We start from the raw sequence: 16,913 nt of genomic DNA on the forward strand, positions 1-16,913 counted from the left end.
TGATTGCCTTAGTCCAACTGCGTACCGGGATACTCATGTCGTAGAATATGGAGCCCCTGAATAAAGAAGCTCGCTGCCAGGACACACTTCGGGTAGAAGGTGCGATATTGGAGCTCGACAAGGAGGGACTGACTATTAAACCCGATCAAAGTACTACGGCAACCCCAATATAGTCACTCTACGGATGTGTTTGTCGGCTAACCATGCTATAGACACGTTTACCCGTCGAAGGATATGCAGAATTCGATATTTACACCTGCTTTGGGCTCAGACTAACGTCGATGAGCTTACGATTCAACATGCGAGAGAGCGGAAAAAGATAGTGGAACCTATGACGAGGGTGTTTTCTCTACGCAATTCGGCGACCTCTTCCGCTCGGTTAGGTGCCTGGATCCAATTGCTTCTGCACCGCGCCTACGGTGAATCGAAATCACGAAAGAAACTGAAGATATTTTTGAATCCATGCTCCGGCAAAGGTACCGCCGTCAAATTGTACCGTAAATACGCGGAACCCTTATTTGCCGCAGCACAGTGCCAGGTGGACATACGAGAGACTTCTTTCTCCGGCCATGCTGGCGAGCTAGTGAGAGAGGACTTGGAAATTGACTCGTGGGATGCTATAGTCTGCTGCTCTGGAGATGGTCTACCACACGAGATCATCAATGGCCTTGCACTGAGAAACGATGCTGGGTATATTTTGAGGAAAGTCCCGATTGTTCAGCTGCCTGGAGGTTCTGGCAATGCGTTGTGTGTCAACATGTTCGGGACTACCAGCATTTCCCTTGCCGCACTCTACACCATCAAAGGGGTTCAGCATCCTGTGGATCTTATGTCCATTACGCAGGGGGATAAAAGACACATATCCTTCCTGTCACAGAACCTCGGTTTATTGGCCGAATGTGATCTTGATACTGAGGGAATGCGGTTCTTGGGTGGTAAGAGATTTGAGGTCGGCTTTCTGCAACGTCTTCTCAAGCCTCCCATATATGAGTGCAGTCTGGCGACTTATAGTGCTTCTAACCAATGCTCAAGAGAATCTCTGAATGGCCACCCATGCCGTCAGCTGCAAGAGCCAAATCAGCAAGGGTTGCCTAATCTACAATATGGGTCTGTCAATGATCCTGTTCCAGACAGTTGGAAGCTCGAGCATCGTGAAACACTAGGGGTGTTCTTCGCCGGTAAATTTCCTTTTGTGGATGCTACATCCAAGGTGTTCCCTGGCGCAAAGCCTAATGATGGACTGCTGGATATCTTAACGGTGGATTCTGGGATAGGGGCCAGAAAGCTTTTGCAATTATTGACAAAAGCCGCGAACGGAACACACCTTACAATGCCAGAGACCCAGTATAAGAAAGTGTCAGCCTACCGAGTCGTTCCCTCCAGGGCTAGTGGTGCCTTCAGTGTGGATGGAGAGAGGTTTCCAATCAAGCCATTTCAAGTGGAAGTCCATCCGCAACTGGGCATGACATTGACCACACCTTCTATAGTAGCCAGACAAGACGCCAACAACTAGTGGAGGCCAGCCAAGCACGGGAGCGGTACTTTCTGCTCATTTTTAGTTAGCCGTATATTTAGCTTTGTATTTAGTATTATCATGCTCCGTTATCTTTTCTTTTATTTTACCCTTGGAATCTCACTCCCTTTGCGATACAGCTGCCAGTGTTGTACCAATCAAACGAAATCCGGGGAAAGCCGTATCAAGGCTAGAGACCAGGGTTGGACGAGTACGATAAGCACGAGGCAGCAATATTTCCTAGGTGGAATGTATAACGCACGTCGAAATGGTCCAGCTATACGGCGGAAGTCGGATTTCGAAAGTGCGGGGTTAAAGTTCTGATTTAACCTTGTATTTTGTTTTCTGATAGAAGATCACTGATGGAATGTATATATCACAATCGATCGGACTGCACCCAGTGGTCTCTTTCGACTTTTAAAAGTTATTGCTTCAGTGTCTGTGATCTCATCACCATCCACTGTGTCTACCAACAATACCACTTATATCGAACCGCTTAGTCGAGTATCCTAGTCATCTTGACAGCCTGAGATCATGGTCGACGATGTGATCAGCAAGGGCACTAGCCCTGAGTTTGGCAAATCATTAACTCACGTTGGACCATCTTCTTGTGACCTCAGTCATGGGTATCAGGAGCCAATCGGTATGACAGTCTATAAACGCCGCTTCATGGGTGTTGCTCACCTGGCGCTCCTGAACATCGTTGTCAGCTGGGGTGTAAGTCGTTATTTACAAGCGATGGTCGAACAGAGAATCTAACTGCTCAGTGGGTTACATACCCAGCAGTCCCAGTAACCTCGGCGGTATTCTTGAATGTCAGTGTGAATGCAATCACTTGGCTTAGCACGGGCACTCTCTTCGCCTACTGTATCAGTGCACCGTAAGTTTGTCGGACCTGCCATCGGAGGATACGCCTCCGCGTATGCTTAGCTGACTGCTAGCCTTCTACCAGATTCGTTTTCCAAACAGTAGAGCGTCTGGGGTTGAGAGGATCCAACATGATCACCTCTGTACTCTTGCTAGTCGGGAATTGGATTCGTTATGCAGGGACAGTCTCAGTGGTTAAGAACTATGGAGTTGTTATGTTTGGCCAAATTATCATTGGCTTGGCTCAGCCGTTCTGTCTGTCAACACCCAGCAAGTTCAGTGAGAGCTGGTTTACGGACAAGGGCCGTACCAGTGCCACTGCGATCGCCACTCTCGCCAATCCGTTGGGCGCAGCTCTTGGGCAGTTTGCGAATCCGTACCTCGCCAAAACGCCAGATGACATGCCCCGCATGATCCTGATAATTTCCAGCATCGTGAGTCAGGTTGATCTCTGCCAATATTCTACGCAGAATCCTATTCTAATACTTTGTGACCAAACAATAGTCCACGCTGGCCATCATGCCTTCCTTTTTCATTCCGTCCAAGCCACCGACTCCACCTTCAACGGCTGCTGCAGTTGACCGAACAGGTCTGTTGGTTGCGCTCAAGGACGTAGCTAGAAAGCGAAACTTCTGGCTTCTCTCTTTGCCCTTCTCCATCTACGTGGCACTATTCAATTCCACCATCACCCTACTCAACCAAGCGGTTATACCTTATGGTGCCACCGAAGAAGAGGCAGGCATCGCAGGCGGCATTCTGATTGGTGCTGGGCTTGTGGGAGCAGCTATCCTCTCACCACTGAATGATAAGTTCAAATGGTATATGGGCACCATTCGGAGCTTCCTTCCTATCACCTGTGCTATGTACATCGCGCTCATCTTCACACCGGCCAGCGCGTTGGGCATATGGCCTACATATGTAGTCTGTGCAATCCTGGGATTTTCGTCATTTAGCATCCTTCCAGTCCTACTGGAGCTTCTGGCCGAAATAACATTTCCTCACTCCCCTGAAATAGGCAGCACGATCTCCTGGTTTGGTGGACAAATATTCGGCGCAGTCTTTATTATTGCTCAGTCTGCAATGGTCGCTGGGCCCTCTGCTAATCCGCCATATAACATGCGTTGGTCTCTTACGTTTGCAGCGATCTTGAGTGCCGTGTTCTTGCCAGCACCACTGCTACTGACTCTAGTTGACTCTGGGGCTCTACGCCGGCGGGAGCAGTGGCATAACACAAGTCTCGAAACTGCCAGGGATTCCGCTTGACTTCTTATATTTTAACAGTGGTCTCTAGTCGGCAAGGATATCTCTAAAGGACAGTGAGAATGATTTGTCACCGACCTGGACATACGCATATGTTGCAAGAAGCCTGATAATCAGCGAGGTAGTTGCATTTGCACATTCAACGCGAAGGCTCTGGGCCGCCAGACATAGAAATTTTCACTTTTTACTTTTTGCTGCTCGTTTCACTCGCCTCCGTAGACGTAGGAGGATACGTGCTGTCATCGAGCCAGCGCCGGGCCAGATGCAATGGAATCCTGAGCCCTAAGTCCCGAGTCCCGAGGCCTCTTAGGTAACCATGATATCTACGGGCGACCCACTGTCGTCCGATCTAAACAGAGATAAGTTATCTACGCCTTATCCTGGCCCTTTTGATCTAGTCATCGAGGAGTGAAACTTCACACCCAATCGCCACTTTCATTGTTTCGCGTTGATCTTAACCAGAGATAAGTATTATCTCTGACAGCCGAAGGCCGAGAATGATTCTGTTAAACTACCCACCAAATGCAGGGAACCCTTAACCCCGTTCCGAATCGCCGTAATTCCTAGGCAATCGTAACATCTCTAGGTGACCCATTGTCTAAAGATCTATATAGAGATTAGTAGTCTATTTCTTGGCTTCAGTTTTCCTGATCTTCGTTAAAATTGATGGTATACGTTGTGTGTCTTTCAAGACTTCGAGGATATATTCGCAAGTTTACAGCATGATGGCCGGTGTTGCGGAGATCTACTTCAACAACGTGACATTGACTAGTGTCCGCTCGATTTGGAAGGGCGACAGGCGCAGGCGATGGGGCGGTCCCGACTACCGAGTTCCGAGTGCCGAGACCCAATGCCTCTACCATCTCATCAACCAAACGCGACTGCCGAATTCCCATCCCCACTTCTCTCCAACACTCGGCTCACGATGCTTCATTCGCGGCTCTCGCATGTTTGCGATGCGTGCAAGGCGCGCAAGATTAGGTGCAAGAGCAAGTGTCATGTAAAATGTTTTACTACGGTAAAAGAGCTAACTCATTGTTGCAGAAACATCGGATCATTCAGAGGGCTGCGATAATTGTCACGTAGGTGGCAAATCCCCCCCCCCCCCAATGGTAAAAATGCTCACCACGTGGAATAGAAGAAAGGGCATACTTGCATCTACAGTCCCTTGAAGAGGAGATTCAAGTCTCAAGATCTGAGTCCACGGCATCGGAACCTGCGCCAATCTCAAGGGACTACCCGTGATCTGTCGGAGACAAGGACATTGGGAGTTGCTACGGCGCTGTCCTCCGCTCCGTCCGGCGGAAACCCTTCACAAGATGGTAGAGACGAGTTAACCTGGACACGAGTTCCTGATCCCGTTCAAGGATTCTCACATCGACCTCTCTACGTGGACCAATTGCTTCAAACTCGGCAGTCAACCGGACGCACCCAGAACGCTTCGTTTATCTTAGGAGTAAGCTTGCCTTCTCGAATCTTCACCGAACTTAATACTTATCATTAGATTCAAGGCCGACGAGAACTATTGTACGTCATCCAGAAAAACTGGGTCCTCATTTGCGAGGTCTTGCTTAATCTTGTACCACCAGTGGCCAGCTCAAGCATGAGTTTCTTCTCCGACAGCCGATTAGACGCTCTTTCGGCATGTCTAGGTAACAATGCACTCAGGTCTCTTATTTCGAGAATATCTGGCATGGTCAACTCCCGTGTGCAAGTGCTCAATCGCAACTTCAGACCGTCTAGTATTTGGAACCGACTGGGCGAGATTCCCGTTCTATCACCCGGAAGAGCACGCCATCTCATTGAAAGTGGGCCATCCCATGTATTGGACTGTGGGAGCAGGTGCTGATCTTCAAACGGCTTCTAGTCTACTTTGAGAATATCCACCCTCTATACCCCTTTCTGGACCGTCACGAATTCGAGGCCAGGGCATTTTCACCCACTTTGGATGATGATCTTGCTAATGATGTGGCTTGGGCAGCTTTGTATCACACCGTGCTAGCTTTAGGTTGCGAATTCAATGGTGGAGGCTCATTCGCACCTGGTGAAGGCGAAGCCTGGAGTCTTTTCAAGGTCGCACTTGATCTTTACCCAAGGGTGTTGCTACTAAATACAGACCTTCTAGAAGTTCAGGTAAGCGAAGTCATCCATTCTCATCCATTCCTCATCACGACGAGGGTAGATCTAACTTATGTAGTCAATTACGGCCATGGTAGATCTCAAGTTTATCTCACTTTCTTTCCAAGCGCATTCTTAACAACTGTAACAGGCCATATTCTGTCTCAACATGTCGGGCACTCAGATAGAAGGGAAAATTCTATCCGAGGCAGCAAGGGTTGCCCAGCGCGCATTCTTAAACAAAGCATCTACCGGCAGTGACGCTACAATTCGTAGCCGTGTTTTCTGGGTAGTATATTACATTGAAAAAACAGTATCGTTTCATACTGGTTGTACCTCGGTAAGAGATGTAGAGCCATTTTTGCCTTTTCTTTCCTCCTTTGAATAGTTTGCTGATGCTGGCGTGACAGTTTATTGTCGACTGCGATATTGGCTCGCCCATACCTTTAATTGAAGAGGCAATCTTCGAGGATTTTGACTGGTTTTTCACTTCAATAAAGTTCGCAAGACTCTACTCGCGCATATTCACTGAGCTGTTCTCTATAACTGCAACAAAGAATTCAAGGACGACATATCTCAGCACAATATCTGAGTTCGAAGAGCTCTTGGAGCAACAATGTCAAGCAATCCCACCTCGATTCCGACCTGGTGTTAAGTTGCGACCGCAGGCATTTTCACATCCCTGCGGACTTAACGCCGCTCTTCGGGTTCACTACCACTACCATGAGCTCAAGATAGCTCTTCATCGCTTGAAGCTGCATGTTACTCGTGACCAAATTGCTCCCCGGCCGTCATCGGACATGGCTGGCATTATGAACTCAGCGCGTGCCGTAATTGAAATCACTCGAGTCATTCAGCAAGAACCGTCCACACCGTTCTTGTATGTTACGTGCCCTGTGTTGTGCGTACTCTTGCTAAAATGCGCAGCGTTATCTTCTTCATGCCGTTTACGGCCTTGTTCATCTTATTCGATCAAATCATCCAAGATCCAAACCACGAAGATACTCACGGCAATCTCGCCTTACTCGAAAGTGTGACTGGCTACTTCAGCGCCCTTGAATATGCCACGAATGGGTATTTACCAGGCTCCATGCTGATGCCGTTTGCCTCTATTGCTCGGCAATTTCACTCTACTTCCCATGCCTCTCGTGGGGACAATGTCAGCAATGAAAACAGTGACAAGGGCACTACTTCTGAACAGTCCACGACAGAAATGCTGGGCGTGGATCCATCCACACATAGCCAACAAATACCCTGGGAGGTTAGCGCCGAAGACCTTTCAGTTCTGAAGTCTGCTTTTCTAACATCGATATCTGCTTCTAGGTCGTTGCCTCTCAGCCGAATATTGACTACTCATCTCAAATCTTGTCATCAGTTCCTTCGAATAATTTCATGTTATCGGACAGCAGGCTCACTCCTGGTTTGGAGATCATGGATCTCTTTTGTGGTCCTGCTCATGGCGCTGATTTCTTTTTCCCTCCAAATTGATGAATTCATTGGAGACTGGTTCAGATTGTATCACAAACCAACTTTGGATGATTCGAAAGACCAATCTATAACAAAATTATTCCAGCCCTGTAGAACGCATGTCATTAAATTGTCGACGCTTAAAGTTAACGTTGCAAAGTGCGAGATGCTATACGAACATATAAGATATATTTAACCGGGTTCAACTGGAATTCGCCCCGAGTCTTTCAATTGAGGCCCTAGGTTGGGGTACAAATGCGATAATAACCCCCACCGATGCAAGTATGCACAACTATTAGTAGCCACAACAGCTGCCTTCCTGCTGCCTATAGTGCTGGCAGCATGAGAGGCTGCCACTGCGACATGGATCCATCACGTGATCTTGAACGCAATGGATGTAAAGATCCACAGTCTTCTGCATTATGTGCATGCCCTCCTCACGCTGACTGGTTCTACCGTAGGTAAGATAGATTGAGGTAAAAGGGGGATTGCCAGTTGTTTCCATGGCTGGCTTACTAAATGCAGTGTGGAAGTCTATGACGTCCAACCAGCGATTCAGCGACAGTCTAGGCAGCCAAGAAAGTCAAAAAGTCACTCACTCTCAAAATTTAACGTACATAAAAAATCGCCTCTGCTGAGATGAAGAATTGATATTCCAAGGCACTGGTTTTGAAGCATGAGCCCAGGGATGCGGCACAGTCCCTCATGACCTCCAGCCAGCCCTTGTTCGTCGTTCAGGAGGCTCAATGTTTCTACCAAATCAGCACAATCTACAATACCTGCCCACGCTATCTCTTTTATGCGCTGCTGATCGCAAGCTGTCTCACTCGCTGGACAGGATGGCTTGCCGACGTTTTCTTAGGCGCCGCGGCCACATATGCAGGCACTGCAGCAATCGAGGCATTCATTCTCCTGGCCAGCCCCCAGAAAAAACCAGAACCGGAGCTAGTCACCATTCCTTTCATTTCCAAGAACACCACGTTATGGAACGATTTCCCTCAGCTGATTACCGAAACAAATCAAGTTCTCGTTCAGCCTGCTTCTCTGGAGTTCGACGCTGATGCGGTCGTCGCAATCGTCGTGACGGGATACCTTGTTTTCTTACCGCTTCAATGCTGGTCTCGAATTCTGACCCACCAAAGAGCACGCAATCTGCTATTCAGTCTTTGGAATGTTCTGATGCTTGCCGGTGCTATCTGTGCACTGGTATACGCAGCAAAGAACTCTAGCGCCCCGTCACAATATATGTTCTGCTATCCAGACCTCCCGCCATTCGACCAAACATCCAGCGATGGCTGGCAGCCGTCATGGAGACGATCTACGTGGAACGACAGTGTTTGGGGGACTTTCTCCAACTTCTCTCGTTGGGGCCAGTTGGGCGACATTTGTTTCAATCCTTGCTTCAACTCCAGTCAAATACTCAGAGAACCCACCTCTCTTCAATCCTGGGTTGCAACCAAGGACTCCGAGCTTGCACATCCCCAAAAGTTCTGGACGAAACTAGCTTATTCAAGACGGTATATCTATAGCCTGATTATCCTCTGCTTAGTGCTTAACGTCGTCAACTTGGCGTACAAGTTCCTTCCTTATCGGTCGCAAATTCCATCCTCTAAATTGGTTGTGATCTGGCGAGAAAGGAAGAACATCCTCAAAGGACTCAAAAGAGAATTAAGCGAAGCACGTTCGACTGCTAAGGAGCAACTGGAAAACAAAGAAACAGAAACGTGCCCCAATCCCATCGTCCGAAAATCACCTTGGATGCGCGCCCGACCATTCTTCAGCGCCATATTTCTCAGAGCATTGCTGCGAGTTGCGGTGGATAGTGCAATTCTCCTTGGTCTGGTCTTCAGCATGGTCATCAGCCCCTTTACCATTATTGCGTTTGTGGCATGGGCTGAGTGGACTATCTACAACGATGGTCCAGCGCAGGAAAAGCCGCAGCAAGTCGGGCAATGGTCTTACCTGGTTTCTGTTGGATTCTTGGTACTCTCTGCTGCCATACTAATGCTCAAGTACCGCCTTGCAACAACCTCTGAGCTAGACGAGGAGATACAGAAGCTGAAACGTGATTTACAGAAGCTAGAGATGCGAAGGGAATCGCAAGCACGGCGGCGCACGGCTTCTAGCACAGGAGATGAACATGATTCATGAGATGCTACAATGGGTCTAGCACAAACTACCAGTCCTCTATCCTCTCCTTTGGTTGGTAGGTGCGTGATTTAAAATTGTGTAAAAAGATTCTTTCCTGGCCTTCACACTGGCCCGTTGAATGGCAGGACTCGTATAAGGAGTGGTGGTGAGATCTTCGTTGGGTCAGGGCTTTTAGGGCTCAGAACAGGCGCCACAGGCCGGGAGAAAGACAGTGCAGGTACATGCTACAATAGTTGAGAACAAAGCAAATTCTTTACGGCAGAAGGAGAAGAACCGTCAGGGATCGAGGATGCATCTAGCCGTACAACCTTTCTTTGCTAGAAACAGTCAGCATCAATTGGCAATAAGGCCCATAGTCCCATCGCCGCAAGGCAGCATTATTCCACATCTCAGTATCATTGGTCGTCTACGTGCAATTACAAGAAGCCTTTCTGTGTCATAGTTTTTGGAAGGAGTTCCGAGTTCCGAGTCCGGAATGAGGAGGCCACAAACAAACTTAGCATCTGCATTTGGGTTCTCCACCCCCAACCCATGGTATCGAGTATCAGTATTCTAGATTGCTGAAGCAGGGTCATTCCACACACTCTGCGATCCATTTCTTCCATTCTAGACTACTTCATAAACTATTGGGCCATATTTTAGCCACCAGTTAAAGACATTTCACAGGCGTCCAAGACTGGAGCTTTATCATTTTACAGGAAGAAAAGTTTTGAAAATGAAGACTGAATGCTTGGGACCAAGACTAGGTTTGCAGACAAGTGTAGCCAAAAAATAAAAGGTCCTAGAAGATGCTCATTTCGACGGTGTTCGTATAGTCGATGTTGGCATCCACTCCTTCAATCCGGTCGCAGCAGGTACCAAACACACGGTCCCAAACGCGTGTTTGTTTGCCATAGTTATGACTCTTCCTCCACCCCTTTCTGTGATGAAGATCATGATCTTCAATGACCAATTCCGCGTCGAAGATCCGCATGAGCCAGGTCAACGGATTAGGCGGCGATGCATGGAGGCGAAGACCGCTGTGTCCAGCCAGCTCTGCAAAGAGGACGTAGAGCTGACATATGTGCCACTCATAGAAGCCCATCGGGAAGCCCATGAACTTCATTGTAACATAGGTCATCAGGGGGATCCCTGCGATATCAAAGAACTCTTGTTCCGAGTCTGCGTATATTGTAAGAAGTGGATTGGGATGCTTGGTAAGGTGGTGCGTGCGGTGAAATTTCCAGAGTCCGTTTACATCGTGCATGACGCGATGGTACCAGTAAAACCAAAAGTCAAGAATGATGCCGTACAGACTGACTTCGAGGGGGAGCCATCGCCAGTTCATAGACGTTGGAGTTTCATTTGCCGAGTAGGTAAGATAGACTATCATCATTGGGCGAACGAGGCTGGCCAGCATGACAGATGTTAGTACCTTGGACACTCCCACGTCGGGGATGCCATCACGCTCGTGTTTGTCGCCGTCTAAAAACCCATAGGTATGGCCAAGCTCGCGTAGTCCTCGGAGTTCTCGGCTGGTAAATATTCTGTTACTGTAATAGTAGAAGCCGAACGCCACGATGGGGCCGAAGTTTTGGCCGGTAAGGTATACAAAAAGTTGGTGGACGATGAGTGGGATGCTAGCGTGAAAGATAATCCACCGGTGGAGAGACCAGTCTGAAACATAAGGTATCTTTTCCTCTTTTGAATGAACGGGGACCTTTCTATCAAGGTCAACATGGTAAAGGTTTGCATGTTCGAAGAGTTTGTGTGATAGTGTCCACTGGCTTCGATCCCATCGGCGCCATGTCGACCTCATCGAGTCTTTCGGGTTCTTAAGTTGTTCCATGGTGAGTCAAAAGTATATTCGTGATTATCCTAGATCAAGGCATGGTCGCATGGGCAGAAAGGATCATTTTAACATGAATCTACTTTGAACAATGTCACGAAAGCCGAGGGCCGATATTACTGCACATCGCTAGATATGTATTGCTTGTCTTCACGTGGAACCTGCTAGTGGCCGGTTTCCAACAAGCATCAGGATTGGCGTGGATTGGACATTCGCAACTCTTACCTATGAAGGCAGGATTTGCGGCAAGTCTAAACCCCAAGGGCCTTGGTTCGACACGACACTGCGCCAAGGATGGTCCACGGACCAAAAGTTGCTCCGAAATAGCTTCACCTCCATATCTGATGGAAATAATCCCTGAAACCCTCCATCATGGTAGCCTTACTGCTATGCACGAGCAACACTAGTGTTTTCTCATTTTTTCAAGTCTCCAATCATGATTTGCGCATCTGTAGGCTCCTCTTATACCGAGCCGGTGGAGCCCTTCAATCGAGAATTTCCATTAGACCAAGGTATCTAGGTCAACTGGACACTATAGTGCGCGGTAAAGAAGCCGGTGATAGAGTGTACCTCTTACCAACAGAGAAAAAAGAATGGAGATAGAAGCACTCACTCTTTTCTTGAATGCCTGACTATGCGGCGTCACAAGGGAGCTGCCTTGAGGGAGTGGATCTCGTTCTTGGCGTTTGTATACCCTGCTCTTATTACCATCCCGTCGAATGCTGCCTGTTGACACTCTGGATCCTGTACGATGCATCTTGCTTGCTTCATGTTGTGGGAGCTCTGCCACCCAAAACACAGTATACAGGCAATGTTCATTGGAGCGTATCTGCCCTTTGGCTAGAGCATATGCACCAACCCTGGCCTTTACCCTGACAGAGGGTTTACCCTTCGGTAAGATTTGCAGTATAACAACAGCTAGGTACTAAGGTTATTGCTGTAGAGCAAATAGTAATCCAACCACCCACATCTTAAATGTTGGATTATGCCAACATTGGCCCGCGAGAGAGTAGGGACAGACAGAGGAGAGGTTTCGATGTTGAAATCCAATAACTAAGGGTGTCAGGTCGAGAACGAGTTCAGAATTCAGAGGAAATAGGTTTCAAGACCTAAATCAAAAGCTCGATATCCATCAAGAATAGGAGAGAGAAATAAATGGTTCCGCAACAATAGCCACTCCAGTCGAATATGTGAAGGGCTGAAAATGTACTTGAAGTGAGTATCGAGGGGGTCTAGAATAATTATGCCCAGTATTGGTAAGAAAGTGCTTTCTGTTATGTAACCCTAGTTCCCACGACCTGTGGTGAGTGCCATTCAGCGCCTGTTAGCATATCACCTGCCAACCATAGGGCCAACCGCGACCGTGCGACTAAGGGGAAACACCATGACTAAGGGATTGATAAAAGTCATTAATGCCTCAACTGCTTAGTTCATCACTTTTTATACCGAGGCTGCGCATCGTTCTGCATTTCTCGAAGGCCCTGTTTGCGGGTGGATCTGTGGGGTAGAAGATCTAATCAATCTGGGGTAGGTCGATCGGCCAGTTGCCAAGGCAACGTCTAGCCGCTTCTGACATGTTATATCAGACTTGCACGACAATGTCACAAATAATCATTCTCTCCTGCCTGATGCTGTATTCTGCCCACTAATTCCCTCGGCACTGTTCTCACAATACCCTGATCTCTCGCTATACACCTCAATCGTCGATTCTGTCGAATATGCAAGCAGCGCCAGGGTAAGATATTCAACTATGGGGTCTGTGGCGCTCGAGGCTAGGTTCAGGCATCTGGCCATAGCGGATGAGAACGATCACCATGGTGTGGCTAAAGCGCAGGAAAAAAACAAAGTGCGTATATTACAACTACCCTGTGGTTAATTTTGGGGCACAATTAACGACAGAGATTAGGTTGCGACGTCTACTACACATCCGTCAACAACTCCTTCCAAGACCAGACACCTTCTCTCTGTTGTTGTGTCGCAAGAATCAGATCAATCTGTTGAATCAGAAGATGAGCTTGCGACTACAGATGTCAAGCCAGAAGCCAAGGCCAAAGACCCTCCTCATTCCGATGCAGCCCAAATAAAGGCGAAGCAATCACGTTCACCACTTCGGCACCCTCTCTCCGTTCTATCACAAGCGCCGAACACCGCTGGGGGACAGCACCCCGTCAGGCTTAGCAAGCAACTGTTGCCTAAAGTGTTTCATTTGGGAATGTTCGAGGTCGGTCGTGCACTGGGGAAAGGGAAGTTTGGACGCGTATATCTTGCTCGAGAACGCAGCACCGGTTTCGTTTGTGCTTTGAAGGTACTCCACAAGAATGAAATTAAAAATGGAAGGATAGAAAAGCAGGTGGCCCGTGAAATCGAGATTCAGAGTAACCTCCGACATCCCAATATTCTTCGACTCTATGGTCACTTTCACGACCGAAAACGGATAATTTTGATATTGGAGTATGCTGGCAAGGGTGAGCTATACAAGCACCTGCAAAGAGAGGACCGTTTTCCAGAGTGGAAAGCTGCACAATACATTGCGCAAATGGCGAACGCTTTGCAGTACTTACACCACAAACATGTTATTCACCGGGATATTAAGCCCGAAAATATCCTCGTTGGTATCCATGGAGAGCTAAAGATGTCAGACTTTGGCTGGAGTGTCCACGCGCCGAGTGGCCGCCGGCTCACAAAATGTGGAACATTGGATTACCTGCCCCCAGAAATGGTCGATCCCAGGAAGTGTGATAAGCCCTATGATCAAAACGTTGACTTATGGTCCCTGGGGATCCTAATGTATGAATTCTTGGTTGGAAATGCTCCATTTGAGGATACACCTATTATGACACAAAGAAGGATAGCGAAGGGAGATATGACAATCCCTTCCTCCGTCAGTCCTGAAGCAAAGGACCTTATCAGAAAGGTAAAGTAACTGTTGTCCCGCAGCCCACTGAGCAAAACTAACAGCATTGAAGCTTCTTGTTCTCGATGCGGACAAGAGAATTTCCCTGGAGAATGTCCGCCAGCACCCTTGGATTATCAAGTATTGCTCCAAGGATGCGAAGATCGAGGAGAAGGATGAGTGACTTTGCTGCAGGATATATATATATCAAGTTAGCCATCTAATAGTAATCACATAATATCATCTAGGCACTTGATTGATGTTTAGATCCATCGGTATAGTGAACGACTAGTGATCCATCCAATCGACATTAGTCCACATTTAAAGTTTTATAATGAGCCAAAATCTCATAGGAAAGAAAAAGCCTTGTCTTGATAGTGGCTCCACTATTTACACCTCCAATGGATACTACAAATATACTTGATATTTTATGTTAGGTGGGGTGGGCGATTGGATGAACAGACCCCGCATCCATGACCCCGGCACATCTTATCAATTACTCCACCTACGTGAGTCTCCAGGTAGCCGCCCCCTTATATGACGCTGGTTTTACTAGAGTAGCGTAGAGCTAGAGTAGGTTAGGTTAGGTTAATGGCGCATAGATATATTGTTCCGTCCATGGTTAACCTATGGTTAACCTAGATATGAACACTACATGGACTGATTGTGTGCTATCAAGCTCTTTAGATTTATTTTCTTACAAGATATTCAAAGAGCCTACTTGTATCTGCTAACCTAGGGCCTATGTTCTTGGTATGTGGAAAAATGTAGCCAAGTTCATTCTCGACTGATCAAGTGAACTTGACCTAAACAAGGAAAAGAATAACGTCGGATTAAAGTTTTGAGTGCCACAGCTTGAGAGGATTGTACGCAGTATGAGATGCTGATCTGCAGTAACACAGTTGAGAAGCGAGTGGGCAGTGTATATCGCTTGAACAGGTTAAGCAAGTGAGCAGACCCTAGGAGATCAGTCATGCTGAGATCCTTTTCGGTTCTCAAGTCGGAGGAAAGTTAATCGACAAATCCAACTATTCAGAAAAGAAGTCACCTGTTTCACACAGGTATATCTATATTTGTTCCCTGGTAATTCCAGTTGTTTCTGTAATTATATATTTCTCTGAGGGCTCGGAAATAAGAGGTGAAAGTTGGTAGATGAGTGAGAAGGAACATCATCACCTTTGGCTACCGAGATAACAGAAAAAGTAGAATAATAAAGGTAGAGAGAACCAGGATAGAATACTGAAAGACAGAAAGTTAACCGGGGAAAAGCTCTATACCACAACAGCCCCCTTCAGTAAGCGTAGTAGCGTGTCCAGATCAAGATAGTGACCTTATCTGCCTGATTACATGACCACGAACAGCGAGTATCTTCACAGTTTGTTCGTTCCGAACCCTTTTTCCTAGATGGTCTGGACTATGTTATTCGGAAATAACTAATGAGAGTCTTACCTGTTGCAGGACCAAGAACTATCTATACGTGACGTATTAGTTGCGGCAATATTGTGACTAAATTTCATAACACTATTTTCACGAATGAGTAACCAATGCTATGTTCTGATGCAGTAAAAATAGTATCACAGGTACATTTGCATGTACCCTTTGTGCGACTCTCTACAATTCCATAGAAACAAAGATCTTCCATTCCAGACAAGACAATGCGACCGAGGATCCGGCAGTCGGCAAGTCTAAAAGTGGACCATGACTCGACAGCCGTCAATCATACCTTATCTGGAAAACACCAAATTCCTCGGTTTCGAGTTTCCATATTTACGGAGTACGTCAAGTTTCAGATAAAAGATCAAAATTTTCACTTGTCGAAATTAGAATAGAATAGCCCAGGTCAATCCCGACCGACATCCAAACCATGAAAAAAATTATAATACAGCAGGTCATATCATAAGGGTATTAAATATGTCCTGCCCGATGCATCGCAAGACGAATCGCCGAGAAAACAAGCACATAGACAGATCCCTCCCATTATTTACCAGAAGCCAACCACCAGGAAAAAGTATCTAGGCAATAACACCCATCAAAGCCGAGCAGAAGACCATAGCCAAGAGACCAAGTCCACCCTTGGAGACAGCAGGCTGGATGGCATAGCCGGCGCTGTCGGAGGAGGTAGAGGAGGCGCCGCTGCCGGTGGAAGTACCGGTCTTGTCGCCAGTCTTGGTGGAGGACGGGGCGGAGGCCGTGGCTGTGGCGGTATCGTTGCCCTTGCAGTAGAACTCGCGGCCGTCCTGGGCGCCCTCCTTGCGCAGGCAGTCCTTGAGGTCGCCGACACTCTGGCCTTGGGCGAGACAGTAGAGGCCGCAGCCGTTGTCGAATTCGGTCACCTTGGCGGGGGTACAGCACTTGTCCATCACGTCGGAGTAGTTTCCGGTCTTGGGGAGAACACAGGCGGCATCCTCGACGGGGACCTGCCAGTAGGACAAGGTGTTGCAGGCGGTGGCGCTGGCGGCGACGGAGGTGGTGGTGGTAGACATTTTGGAGGATGTTGTTTGGGTGAGTCTTGAGTTGAACGAGTGTATTCGAGTAAAGATGTAGACTCGAGATGAAAACGAAAGACTGGGGAGAGAATAGCTTGATAGGAGCAAGATAGGAGGCGAAAGGATCAAGGTGAGACGGGTGGGAAAGTCAAAACGAGCTTTATATTTATTATTCTACCTCAAGTAAAGAAAGCGATGGGCTGACAACCAGTGACAGGCTCAACGCTAACTGGTTCTCGCCTCTTGCTCCACTCACTCTTTCTGGCTTGGCGTCGGGAGCCCGATTGGTGATCGGCAATCCCTGTCTCGGTTGTTCCATCATGATTGGGT

The 16,913-nt window shown here is 47.6% G+C and overlaps 7 protein-coding genes across 7 annotated transcripts; 5 read left to right on the forward strand and 2 right to left on the reverse strand.

The window, feature by feature from the left end:
- Positions 1–184: 184 nt before the first annotated feature.
- On the forward strand, positions 185–1,513 carry BDV37DRAFT_295477 (ATP-NAD kinase-like domain-containing protein; the record flags this gene model as incomplete). Its single annotated transcript, XM_032089900.1, has 1 exon — positions 185–1,513. One exon carries the CDS (start codon positions 185–187, stop codon positions 1,511–1,513), a length of 1,329 nt encoding a protein of 442 aa, XP_031939647.1.
- Positions 1,514–2,047: 534 nt separating this feature from the next.
- BDV37DRAFT_284810 (major facilitator superfamily domain-containing protein) lies at positions 2,048–3,643 on the forward strand (the record flags this gene model as incomplete). Its single annotated transcript, XM_032087582.1, has 4 exons — positions 2,048–2,230; positions 2,281–2,393; positions 2,466–2,814; positions 2,885–3,643. The coding sequence occupies 4 exons, from the start codon at positions 2,048–2,050 to the stop codon at positions 3,641–3,643; spliced, it is 1,404 nt and encodes a 467-aa protein (XP_031939648.1).
- Positions 3,644–4,567: 924 nt separating this feature from the next.
- Positions 4,568–7,312, forward strand: BDV37DRAFT_252650 (fungal specific transcription factor domain-containing protein). The gene is made up of 11 exons (XM_032082459.1): positions 4,568–4,629; positions 4,685–4,722; positions 4,779–5,096; positions 5,152–5,167; positions 5,230–5,448; positions 5,508–5,773; positions 5,838–5,852; positions 5,910–6,098; positions 6,169–6,638; positions 6,686–7,019; positions 7,082–7,312. The coding sequence occupies exons 5-11, from the start codon at positions 5,244–5,246 to the stop codon at positions 7,244–7,246; spliced, it is 1,644 nt and encodes a 547-aa protein (XP_031939649.1). The 5' UTR covers positions 4,568–4,629; positions 4,685–4,722; positions 4,779–5,096; positions 5,152–5,167; positions 5,230–5,243; the 3' UTR covers positions 7,247–7,312.
- Positions 7,313–7,837: 525 nt separating this feature from the next.
- On the forward strand, positions 7,838–9,798 carry BDV37DRAFT_252653 (uncharacterized protein). Its single transcript, XM_032082460.1, has one exon. It carries the CDS (start codon positions 7,931–7,933, stop codon positions 9,374–9,376), a length of 1,446 nt encoding a protein of 481 aa, XP_031939650.1. The 5' UTR covers positions 7,838–7,930; the 3' UTR covers positions 9,377–9,798.
- A 230-nt stretch (positions 9,799–10,028) lies between these two features.
- Positions 10,029–11,204, reverse strand: BDV37DRAFT_295478 (sterol desaturase family protein; the record flags this gene model as incomplete). The annotated part of the gene is made up of 1 exon (XM_032089901.1): positions 10,029–11,204. One exon carries the CDS (start codon positions 11,202–11,204, stop codon positions 10,158–10,160), a length of 1,047 nt encoding a protein of 348 aa, XP_031939651.1. The 3' UTR covers positions 10,029–10,157.
- Positions 11,205–12,954: 1,750 nt separating this feature from the next.
- BDV37DRAFT_295480 (aurora family serine/threonine-protein kinase) lies at positions 12,955–14,281 on the forward strand (the record flags this gene model as incomplete). Its single annotated transcript, XM_032089902.1, has 3 exons — positions 12,955–13,050; positions 13,111–14,118; positions 14,171–14,281. 3 exons carry the CDS (start codon positions 12,955–12,957, stop codon positions 14,279–14,281), a joined length of 1,215 nt encoding a protein of 404 aa, XP_031939652.1.
- Positions 14,282–15,676: 1,395 nt separating this feature from the next.
- On the reverse strand, positions 15,677–16,858 carry BDV37DRAFT_252656 (uncharacterized protein). The gene has a single exon (XM_032082461.1). The coding sequence runs from the start codon at positions 16,578–16,580 to the stop codon at positions 16,110–16,112; it is 471 nt and encodes a 156-aa protein (XP_031939653.1). The 5' UTR covers positions 16,581–16,858; the 3' UTR covers positions 15,677–16,109.
- Positions 16,859–16,913: the final 55 nt, after the last annotated feature.

The sequence above is a fragment of the Aspergillus pseudonomiae genome, assembly GCF_009193645.1.
Source record: "Aspergillus pseudonomiae strain CBS 119388 unplaced genomic scaffold BDV37scaffold_52, whole genome shotgun sequence".
Lineage (NCBI taxonomy): Eukaryota > Fungi > Ascomycota > Eurotiomycetes > Eurotiales > Aspergillaceae > Aspergillus > Aspergillus pseudonomiae.